Raw genomic sequence first — 12,338 nt, 5'->3', positions numbered from 1 at the left:
CAAGGTCACATGGCTAGTTTTTGTGTTAAGTGTCTGAGGCCGGGTTTGAACTCAGGTCCTCCTGACTCCAAGGCTGGTGCTCTATTCACTGAGCCACCTAGCCATCCCTGGCTACCATGTTATTCAAAAACTTTGACTGGCTCTCCATCATCTACTACATGGAGTCCATTCTCCTCATCATGGCTTTCAAGACCCTGCACATACTCCAAGATCCCTTTCTTGCTTTATCTACCTCTATCTTTTACATGAATCTTAGAGTATGGAACACTAGTATTCCATTAACAAACATTTTGTTCTATCATAATTGTGTGTGAGACTTTCCCATTAGTATGCCTTCTCCCCACCCTATTCATCACCTATTGAAATCCTATGCATCATTCAAGGTTCAGCTTAAACCACTACCCTGACTCCACCATGCTCCCCCAGGAAAATTTCTAATTTCTCTGAATTTCTATGGTCTTACATCTGTAAGCTATCCTGTGGTGCTTACCACACATTACCCAAACAATTTGCATATATATCTATTTGCATATGTAAACTCCCTTTCTAGACTGTGTACTTCTTGAGGCCAGCAGGAAATGTCATATTCATCTTTTTCTGTATATATATGAAATGTAATTATTTTTTCAATTTTCCAATTTAATTTTTAATTTATGGAATCATGATAATAAAAATGACAATTTTACCTAAACCGATCCATGTATTCAATGCCATGTTCACTTTTGGCACACTATACTCTAGAATGCTGAGCATAGGACCTTATACAAAGGAGAATGAACATGTATTAAGCTCCTATTATGTGCCAGGCACCGTGCTAAACACTTTATAAACATTATCTCATTTGATCCTTGCAACAACTCTATGAGGTAGGTGCTCAGTAAGGGTTTGATGAAGGAATAAATGAACAAGACTGAGGCACAGCCTGGCCTTCAGAGAGCTAAAATGATAAAGCAGATAGACAGTTGGTCTCAGAGCCTGGTTTGAGTCCCACATCTGACACATTCTAGATGCAAGACACAGGGTCCTTTGGTGCTCAGGGTTCAAGCAGTTCTCTAAATCTGTTATTATTGTTTGTCCTTTATTCTCAAAAAGGACCATGACATCAGGAAGGTGATGCCATGACTTGCAAATGGATTGAATTTAAGTGAGGTAAGGCTGTGCAAGGTCACCAACCTCACTTTCTCCTTCGGAGATCCACATCAGGATGACTGCCCATGGTCCCCTCTCTGTCTATAACATTGCAGAGAAGGAAGTCACCTATATTAGTATAGGGAATTTCCTAGTCTGGGAATTCCCTATAGCATAGAAATCACAAATTCAGATCCTGTCTCCATTGCCTTTAGAAATATTCTATGTCCCAATAGTCTATACTGATTCAAGAATGATGGGCCTGTTAACACAGGTTACGTAAAGGCTAATTGCTCCTATGCCATGGGCCAGGCATGTTAGCCTAGTTCCTACTAAATTGACTATAGCCAATTATAGTATGAGTCACCCCCATTTCCAATACTTTTTGAAAGTCCTAGACCCTTCTCGGGGAGCACATCCCATTCTCTTATACCCCATCATCTATACTCACTTCAAGGAAGTAGCTCTCTACAAAGAGTTCTCTAGGCAGAGCAGCAGGAATGAGGGGCATACTAGAAGCAGCATGGCTTAATGCTAGTTGATGTCCCTGAAATCAAGAATGCTTGAGTTCAAATCCTTCTAGCGACACTAGCTATGTGACCCTTGACAAGTCACTTCCTTTTCCTGTGCTGCAGGGTCCTCATTTATAAAATTAATAGTTGGGATTGAACACCTCTAAGTGTCCCTATGATCCTGCAATCAGACACCTCTCTTACGGTGTTGAGGTTTAAACATTATTTTCACTTCAATTAATTTCTGGGCCTTAGTTTCCTCATTTGTAAAATGGGAGTGGGGAGTGGGGGTTGAACTTGATGTTCATTCTGATCCCTTTCCAAATGTGAAATGAGATAGGGAACCTGCAGCCTCCAGGCCACATGTGACCCTCTCAGCCTTCAAGTACGATTCTAACTGAATCCAAGCTTTACAGAACAAACCTAAAAGAGCTGCACTTGAGGACCAAGAGGGCCACACATGGCCTTGAGGCCACAAGTTCCCCAACCCTGGATTCTGTGAACTCTTCTCAGCCTGTGAGGAATGAATAGGGAGAGGGAAGAATCTGGAGGATTTAAAAAAGAAAAAAGGTAACTTCTTTACCAAGTAGCTACTGGGCAGGTGTGCCTATGAAAGTTATCCCCTAGAAGCCCCCTCACCTTCCTCAGGGCAGCAGCACCGGGTTGGACAGCAAGGACAGCGGACATAGCAGCAGCAATATTGGGGACAACACTGACACCAGCAAACACTGACCAGTACGATGAGGAGGATGGTGCCAAGGATGATGAAAATCACCGTCAGCCAGTCTGTAAGGGAGCAAGTCAATACCAGTTAGGTAGGCACAGACGTGCCTACTCCAGGCCTTCACTCTCTATGTTGGAAAAACCACTTGATTTCCCTACCATGATGACTCCATGGGCAAGCCAAGAGCGGAAAAAACAATTTCATACCATGACAATAGGGTTCACAAAATTCAAGAGGACCAAGGAAGCCATTGTGACACCCACCTCCTAACAGAGAGTGCAAGACCTGGTCCACAGAATGAGATTTAGATTTTTAGGACATGGCTTATGCAGAAGTTTGTTTTGATTGACTGTACTTTTGTTGCAAGAATTTTGTCTTCTCTTCCTCCCCTCCCCTCCCCTACCTTCTCCTCTCTTCTCCTCTCTCTCTCTTTCTTTTGCAATAGGGGTGTGTGAGAGGGATACATATTTGTTAATTGAAAAAAAAGTAATATAAGCTAAAAGTTACATAAAAAAATTGGTGTTGGACTAAAAGGTCTCTGAGGTTTCCTCCAGTTCTAGTTCTGATCTATGCACTAAACATAGGTTTTCCCCTCTAAGCTGGGGTGAGTACATGCCAACATTAAATAAGGATACTGATATAACTGATCATTCAGTGAGCCTAACCTTAGAGTTCTCCCCTTTGTTTCTGCCATGGCCTGCTTTGGCAGTCTGGTGAAGCTTACGGATCCATCTCTGAATAATGCTTTTAAATTAATAAAATAAAATACTGTGATTTCCAAGGAAACCAATGATACTGAAACTAAGTTGTAATTTCTTTTTTCATCCACATTTACAGACTCCTTGAAATCTATCCATGGACTATCTTTGAGGGTTTTTTTTTTTAAAAAAAAGGTATCAGGGTAGCAGATAGCCATAGAGGAAAGAGAACATGGTACTTACGGAGAACAATTAGCTTCACTTCCTTATCTGGGTCTCCCGAGGTGTCCCCTGGAGCCTCGATGGCACAGTAATAGACTCCATGGTCCCACCACATCACCTCATTAATCACAAGATCTGCTCCTATGAAGCAAGAGGAAACAGGGTAGTCAAGAGAAGGTACTGAATCTTCTCCATTGTCTTTCCAAGTCCTGTAAGAATCTCTTGTGCTCTGGGTAGACTTTTGCCTTAAAAATATTTTCTCTCAAGAACTTACTCTCCTTTCTCTCTGAATACGGTAGAAAAAAAAAATTCATCCTAGGATCACAGATGTAGATCTGAAAAGGACCATAAAGGTCATTATTTAGTCCAACTCCTTATTTTCTTGATGAGGAGCTGACACCCAGAAAGGGCTAAGGGACTTGCCCAAAATCACAAAGGTGGGAAGGAGCAGAGGTGGGATTTGAAGCCAGGTCCTCTGACATAACTATGCTCTGACAACACTTTCTTGGACAACAGTGTCTTAAACAAAGAGCAACTTAGTACTGCAGTGAATAGAACACAGGGCCTGGAGTCAGGAAGATCTGAGTTCAAATCCAGCCTCAGGAGCTTACTAACTGTGTGATCCCAGGCAAGGCACTTAACTTCATTTGCCTCAGTTTCCTCCTCTGTAAAATGAGCTGGAGAAAGAAATGGCAAATAACTCCAGTATCTTTGCCAAGAAGAACCCAAAGAAGGTTCCCAATGAGTCAGAAAGGACTGAACAAATGAAAAAAAGTCTTAAGACAAAATGCATGCACTGAGAAAGCACAGTTTAGTGACCTTCATCAATAGGAAGAAGTAGGCTCAGTTCTTGAGTGGATTACCATCTTTCCTGACTAGCTTATAAATTTGGAGGACAAAGACAATCTCCCTTCCCCCAACAATGCATATCTGTTGACCAGAACTGAAAGTATTTAAAAGTGAATGTTATCTATGTAAAAGAGACAATTTGGGATAGGAAAAAACCACACTCAGGAGTTAAAGGGTTAAAATTAAAACCTCCAAGTTGGCTACTTATTACCTAAGTGACCTTGTGGGCTAATCTCTTAATTTCTCTGCTTCTCAACTTCTACACCTGTAAAAAGAGCTCCTAGTAATAACAGCTTACAAGTTTTATTAGTAATTAATAAAATAATTAGTAATAAATAATAAATTAGAGCTTTCTTCCTTAGAAGGAAGGAAGAAAATAATCATTTATCAAGTGTCTACTATATTCTAGGCAATATGCTAAGCACTTTACAAATATTGTTATTATTTAATCTTCACAACAACCTTGGAAGGTATGTGCTATCATTATCCTCATTTTACTGATGAGGAAACTAAGGCCGGCAAGTTTAAGTGATTTGCCCAGGGTCATATAACTAGGAAGTATCTGATGCTGAATTTGAACTCAGGTCTTATTGACTGCTGGCCCAGCACTCTATCCACTGTACCACCTAGCTGCCGATAGGCCCTTCACCTGATTATAGGAAGGAACATAAAAGTCTATTGAGTCTAATACCCTCATTTTACAGGCTGTACCCAAGTACCTAGAAAGTCACGTGGTCACTGGGCTGCAAGTTCCCTACCCCTGGCTAGAACAGGGGTGAAGGGACTTTGATTGTGGTGAAATATTTTACTCCCCATTATATGTGTATTTAAAGCATACCCCTGACTTCTTGTGAAAGACTCAGAAAATTACCTTAGGGTCACAGTGATAGAAGGGGGATTTAGGGGAGGCAATTTTAATATCAGCCAAGATGAAAGAACAATGGAAAATAAAGTAGAACAGAGGGAAAGGGCTCCAGGAAGGGGCTGGAGAGGCAAGGTAAAAGAAATTTTTGAAACGTGGCATGGGAGAAGGGTGAAACATTCTACTGAGAAAAAAGAGGAAGTGGGACAATTTGAGGTCTGCAATTGATAACTGTTCAGAGAGAAATGAGTTAAGAATTAGATTCATGAACAGAGGCTTTTCCTAACCTGAAAGGATCCAGGTAAAGGACACTTAAATAATAGCAATAATGGCAGTGAGGATTGTCTTTTGCCCCCAATTCTGGTCAGTCCCCCAGTAAACTGTATTTTCTATCGAATGTGCAGCTTCCCCCACCCATGGGACTTTAAGTGTTTCAGAAACATTGCCTAGTTATTATCTCAGACCATTCCCTGCCAATCCACCCCCTGCTCCATTCCCTGGAGGCCCAAGAGGTCTAGAAGAGACAACTGGAAAGCTTTTGTTAAGCTTTGACCTGATAGGTAGTGAGCGCTCTCTTAGGTAGGAGACATGTTGTTAGGTGCCAGAAGGAAAGAGAACATTAGGCATTGGACTGAAGTGTATACTAACCTGGTATTGATGACTTACACCAGACATTTAGAAATGAGAAAGACAAAGCAAACATCCATGAGCAGTGATTGGTGGGATTAATTTTGTTAATTTAATTAATTTATATCTTTATATTTATTTATATGATATATTAATTTAATTAATTAATGCAAAAGAGAAAAATCTTATATAGAGGTCCCAAGGCTGTCACTGTATTAAAGCTGCAAGAGAGAATTCTGATTTCCTGCTGGGACTAGTAAACTTCTCTGTGGTGCTAGGACAGGGCCCAAGACACAGATGGGTTTGTTACTGGCTAAGGTCTAGTAATTCCTGAAGAATAACAGTAGGGAGTAGGACCAATATCAGCTGATGGGAGCAATCCAGAACCAAACAAGGAACCATGACAGGCTTAGAAGAGCCAAGAGAGGGAAGGCTGCTAGAAGCCCTAGTCAATGGTGGAGAACCTGTGGCCTTAAGGCCACATGTGGCCTTCTAAGTCCTTAAGTGCAGCCTTTTGACTGAATCCAAATTTTACAGAACAAATCCAAAATTTGGATTCAGTCAGAAGGCCACACTTAGGGATTTAGAAGGCCACATGTAGCCCTAAGGCCACAGGTGCCCCACCCCTAGGCTAGTTAGCACTAGGCTAGCTAATGCATGACTATACATGACTGACTGAGGTTATCCAGAATAAGAGAGTAGGGCTGCCCACTGGCATCAGATGCTTTTATTTTCTCTGAACACTATATTTTTTCAGTCTGTAAATAAAGCTTTTCTCTCCTGAATTTTGTGACATGGGACATGTACTTGGCAAAGAGAACTGGAAATAATACACTGTAAAGTACCAGCTCCCTGGATAGCCACATGTGTGAATTCCTCAGATTCTCTAGGTGAGGACCAGTCAGAGAGATGGGAAATCCCACAAAATGTACCAGAGCACTTTGCCACGAAGCCTCTGGCACAAAGTTTACAATATAAGGACAGAGGTAGATAGGAAGTGGACTTTTGATTTCATTAGTTAAAGGGAACATCCGAATGTGGAAACTCTCTCCATACTGCAAGTGAGTGTCTTCTCTGCAACTCAAGACAGCTGCAGTGATGTTAAGTGACTTACCCAGAGTCCCATAGCCAGTATGTATCAGGAAAGGCACTTAAACCCAGGCTTCCTGGTTCTTGGCTCTCTATTCACTTCTCAACAACAATAATTCATATATTGTTTTACAGTTTTATGATTTTCCTTGTAAGAATCCAATGAGGCTGATATTACTATCCCTATTTTATAAATGAGAAAACTGAGGCCCAGAGAGGTGATGCTATTTGCCCAAGGTCACATAGGTAGTAAGTATCAAATATCCAATTCAAATCTAGGTCCCCTGATTCCTATTTCAGGGTCTTTCTGTTATGCCACACTGATTTGTTAAATAGCTCTAATACAGGAAAACAACCAGACTGGGGCTCAGGGACCCTGAAGAGAGTAGTTTCCAATCTGAAATCAGGGGTTTACCAGTATTCTAGAAGGTAAGGCCTGAATCACCCCAATGGACTGAGGTTAAGCCCTGGCTAGGTGGCACAGTGAATAGAGCACCAGCCCTAGAGTCAGGAGGACCTGAGTTCAAATCTGGCCTCAGACACTTAACACTTACTAGCTGTGTGACCTTGGGCAAGTCACTTAACCCTCATTGTCCTGCCTTCCCCATCCAAAAAAGCATGAGAGAGAGAGAGAGAGAGAGAGAGAGAGAAAGCGCCCCATGGCCTCTGGGGAGAAAAAGGCTACAAAATGTTAAGAATCAGATTGACAAGTTAAACTGACTCAAGTTGGATTTAATCACTTTCTATCTATAAAGTGCATTCTTTAGAGGCAAAGTAGTTTTATTCCTTAAAAGGATTTGCCTCTCTATGTACTTATTTGACATATAATTAAGGAGTACCTACAATGCACCAGGAATATTAAATCAGTGTGGTAAGATGGAAAAAAGACTGAGAGTTTGGAGGTAGAGAGCCAGGTTTCAAATATCATAAGGGAGGGAAGTTTGGGCAGAAGCAGCATGATGCATGAAAAGAACACTGAATTTGGAATCAAAGGACCTGGACTTAAATCCTACTGCTAACATTTACCATTTGTGTGACTCCAGGTGGGTCACTTAACAGCCTTAGGCCTCAGTTTCCCTGTGTAAAATGAGGAAGGGAAAATTGGATGAAATATTCTTTAAGGTCCTTTCCTTAAATTTCTTAACTGCTAGCTCTAGGCATTTTGTGGGTCACTCACGGTTCTGGATAGTAATCTTGCGTTGCCGGTACTCCACACCCAAAACTGGCTCATTCTGTCCACGCCTCTGAGCCACAATTCGGACAGTCCTTTGGCTGTCATTGCAATCATTGGATGGATCCTGACCCAGAGCTAAAGCCGCCTGATATGCTGAGGACACAAAATACAACAAAGGAATCAATGACTTAGTACTGCGATCTCAGTCATGTTTCATCTCCTGAGCCAGTAATTTTGAACTCAAAGTGCATTCTTACTTTTTTTTAACTTGGTAATTTAATATTTTATCCCCCCCCCAATTACATGTAAAAACAATTTTAACATTCTTTTTCAAATTTTGAATTCCCAAGTTCTCTGCTTCCCTCCCCTCCCCACTGAAAAGGCAAGCAATTTGACATAGGTTATACATGTGTAGTGTGCATGCTTACTTCAAGCTTGTATCACAGATTCATCTGGACAAATATCTAATGTTGGAATCTTTATTTCTCTTCACAAAGACTTCTTAAATCCATCACAAATTCATCTGAATGACTAGATTAAAGATTATATGACTTGGGGGTGGGCTTTAAGCATCTGGACCTAGATAGGGACAAGGGTTTGAGATTCCTACCTTTAACTGCTTTATTAATTGGGGAGAAAGGAGAGTCTATGTAACTCCCTCTTTTCTTACTTCCTGAACTCAGGGGCTTCTCCTTTTCTCTCTACCACAATTTCTTATCTACTAAGAGTGAAGCTCATTTCTCCCTCAGTGTGTCAATGAAAGAAGCTAAGATGGTCAACTTCCCTTTATCTCAGAAAAAAACAGAATCATGGAATTTCAGTCAGAAGAATTTCACTTCAGAGGCCACAGGGTCCAATCCACACCTGAATAAAAATCTTCACTAAGACATATAGATAAGCTGCTATCACTACAGTCTGAGCCACTAGTTTGGAGACTTAAAGGGGGCCCAAAACAAAGAAACAGACAGGCCAACAGTGTGTAAGGAAACAGGGACATTTTAACCAACACAAGGGAAGATTCTAGCTGTAAAATGAGACATGTTGAGTCAAATGATGAAGACATACACAACAAAGGAGTTAAGTTTGGGGTAGAAGCAGCATGATGGATAGAAGGAACATTAGATTTGGACTCAAAAGACCTGAATCCAAATCCTGCTGCTATCATTTACCATTTATGTAACCCTGGGAAGGGCACTTAAACTCCTTAGACCTCAGTTTTCCTCTCTGTAAAATGAGGATGAGAAGGTTGGATGGGATATTCTTTAAGGTCCATTCCAGTTCAAAATTTGTAATATTCATATGGGATCACCAAAGTGCGGGGCGGCCAGGTAGCACAGTGAGTAAGAGCACCGGCCCCAGTGTCGGGATGACCTGGGGAATCGAATCCGGGCTCAGACACTTAGCACCCACACAGAAACACCTGGCTGTGTAACCTTAAGCAAGTTACTTAACCCCAATTGCTTTAAAAAAAAAACAAAGTGAAGTAGAATAAAGGGAAATGAGAAGAGGGCCCAGGACAGAACCGTAAGGGACAACATACAGTTAGAGGTTGTGATGTGGAAGAGGATACACCAAAAGAACCAGAAAAAGAGTGGTCAAATAAGTAGAGGAAAATTTGGAGAGAGAATGGTGTCTGGAAAACCTAGAGAGAAAGAATCAGGGAGGAAAAAGTGATCAACAGTGTCAAAGGCTGTACAGAGGTTAAGGAGAATCTGCATATATTCTTCTCTCCCCTTCTCAGGGAGCAATCCCTGGTGACAATGATAAAAAAAAAAAACAGCAAAGGTAACCAATGGACCAAGTTTTAGCATATGCACTGTACTCTCTCCACTTTGCATCTGCTGTTCTGCCTGATTTCAACTCCATAGAACAAGACACCCCCCACCCTGGGTAATTCCTAGTGTCCTGTTCCCTTCCACCCCCTCTTTCTCTTTTCTTTTTGTGTGTTGCTTTCCCTTCTATATTGTAAGCTCCTTGAGGGAAAGGATTGTCTTTCTTTTTGTTAACTATATCCCAGGCATTTAGCACAGAATCTGGCACATAGTAGGAACTTAATAAATGCTTAATGCATTGGATTAGATTGGAATGTTCCAAATCCTTAGTTACCTACTTTTGCACAGAAAGTAAGGAAGTCAATTTTTTCCTCTCTCCTTTGTGGCCAAACGTAATCATTGTAATTAAAAGGCATTCAGTTTGGTTTTGCTTTTTCTTTTCTTTCCATTAACATTGTTGTAGTCATTATGTATATTGTTTACCTGGTTCTGTTTATTTCATTTTGCATCAGAGCATGCAGTCTTCCTCATGCTTTTTAAAATTCTTTATATTTGTCATTTCTTATAGTATACTAATATTCTATTAAATTAATGCCTTGTATACTTTATTTATCTGTTCCCCAGTTGAAGGGCATCTGTATAACATAACAGTTATCAAGAGCTAAGAAGTGGAAATGAGGTAGGGAAATGAATGAATTTAATCAAGTATTATGGTGCCATAAGCAGCAATGACTACAAAGATTATTGAAAAGCATAGAAAGGTTTGAATGAGTTGACACAAAGTGAAGTAGGCAGACAAGGAAACCAATATAAAACCACAATAAAAAAAAGTGAAGCCAAACACTGTGTAATTGTAATAATTAGGCCTAACCCCCAAAAAGAGATGATAAAAATGCACATTTCTCAGTTCAGAAAAAAGTGTTGTGGGGGTGGAGTCAAGATGGCAGAGTAGAAGCAGGACCTCCCGGCTGCTCCTGCTTCCACCTTCCCCAATCCATGTAAAAAGGGGACTCTGAAAAAACTTTGGAGCTGCAGAACCCACAAAATGACACAGAGAAGCTAACCTCTTCCTGAGGACAGCCTGGCAGGCCAGCAGGAATAGCCCAGTGCAGTGCTCTGGGAGCAGAGCCCAGCCGCACATGAAGGCTTTAGCCCCAGGGCGGGCCTGACCAGCCCTGGCTGGAAGGACTCCAGATCAGCAGCAGCTGTGGCCCCTTCCAGATTTATCAACACACAGATGCGAAGAACAAAGTAAGTGGTCAGGGCAATCTGGACTTTGGGACCAGTAAGTGGGAGGGCATGGCTTTTGCCCCCAGGGCGAGAAGCCGCTGAGGTGCCAGCAGAGCCAGCCAGCTCCATGTGGCAGCTTCAGCTCCTGGCCTGCAGAGTGTAGGGGGACCAAGCACCAGTCTGAGGGGTAATCGCTCTTGCTTTAAGCTGCTTGGATCTGGATTGCAGTCTAGGGTGGAGGTCCTGGGGTGTACGTCCAGCTTGCCAGAGTGTGTGGAGACCTCAGAGAGGGCACCATTCTAATACTTCCGGCAACTGAGAAAACCTCAGCGTTTGGGACGAAAGCTCCCCTGTCTGGTGGCAGAATCCTACTGTAGCAAAAAGCCCAGGGGTCAAGTGACTGAGGGGCGACATGACCAGGCAAAGGAAACAAAGCAGACAGAAGATTCCAACATTACACTCCTATTTTGGGGACAAGAAGGAGCAAAGCATGGAACAGGAGGAAGACAGTGAAGTCAGAACTCCTGCACCAAAAGCTTCAAAGGAAAATACCAGTTGGTTACAGGCCATAGAGGACCTTAAGAAGCAGATAAGAGAAGTGGAGGAAAAATTGGGAAGAGAAATGAGAACAATGCAAGAAAATTATGAAATGAGAGTCAATAGCCTGACTGAGGAAAATAACACTTTAAAAAACAGACTGACTCAAATGGCAAAAGAGGCTCAAAAAGGCAATGAGGAGAAGAATGCCTTAAAAAGTTGAATTTGCCAGATGGAAAAAGAATCTCAAAAGCTCAAAGAGGAGGATCATTGCTTCAGAATTGGACTGGAGCAAATGGAAGCTAATGACTTTATGAGAAATCAAGATGGTGTTAAACAGATCCAAACAAATGAAAGAATAGAAGGCAATGTGAAATATCCCATGGGAAAAACCACTGATCTGGAAAATAGATCCAGGAGAGATAATTTAAAAATTATTGGACTACCTGAAAGCCATGATCAAAGTAAGAACCTAAAAATCATACTCCAGGAATTTCTCAAAGAAAACTGCCCTAATATTTTAGAATCAGAGGGCAAAATAGAAGTTGAAAGAATCCACCGATCACCTGCTGAAAAAGATCCCAAAAAGAAAACTCCTAGGAATATTATAGCCAGGTTCCAGAATTCCCAGATTAAGGAGAGAATATTACAAGCAGCCAGGAAGAAACAATTTGAATATTGTGGAAACACAATCAGGATAACCCAGGATCTAGCAGCTTCTACACTGAGGGATCAAAGGGCTTGGAATATGATATTCCAGAGGTCAAAGGAGCTGGGATTAAAACCAAGAGTCACCTACCCAGCAAAACTGAGTATCTATCATGTTTCAGGGGAAAATATGGTCATTCAGTGGAATAGAGGACTTTCAAGCATTCTTGCTGAAAAAAACAGAGTTGAACAGAAAATTTGACATT

The 12,338-nt window shown here is 41.5% G+C and overlaps 2 protein-coding genes across 5 annotated transcripts in view; one reads left to right on the top strand and one right to left on the bottom strand.

Annotated features, from left to right (window-relative positions):
- The window catches only part of CD86 (CD86 molecule), a 174,917-nt gene that overhangs the window by 13,821 nt on the left and 148,758 nt on the right, over positions 1–12,338 (top strand). The gene's annotated exons all lie outside the window — the stretch shown is intronic.
- The window catches only part of ILDR1 (immunoglobulin like domain containing receptor 1), a 64,392-nt gene that overhangs the window by 17,271 nt on the left and 34,783 nt on the right, over positions 1–12,338 (bottom strand). For all 4 annotated transcript variants that reach the window (XM_069079634.1, XM_069079633.1, XM_069079630.1 and 1 more), the window contains 3 exons: positions 7,889–8,038; positions 3,306–3,425; positions 2,280–2,426 (listed from right to left, as the gene is read on the bottom strand). In XM_069079634.1, coding sequence (XP_068935735.1) covers positions 2,280–2,426; positions 3,306–3,425; positions 7,889–8,038 — 417 coding nt within the window. The remainder of the gene's footprint in view (positions 1–2,279; positions 2,427–3,305; positions 3,426–7,888; positions 8,039–12,338) is intronic.

The sequence above is a fragment of the Petaurus breviceps genome, unplaced genomic scaffold (assembly GCF_028583685.1).
Source record: "Petaurus breviceps papuanus isolate PSGF00001 unplaced genomic scaffold, PetGlider_PUasm1.0 91067, whole genome shotgun sequence".
Taxonomy (NCBI): Eukaryota; Metazoa; Chordata; class Mammalia; order Diprotodontia; family Petauridae; genus Petaurus; species Petaurus breviceps.
This window is presented reverse-complemented; position numbering and strand designations above follow the sequence as displayed.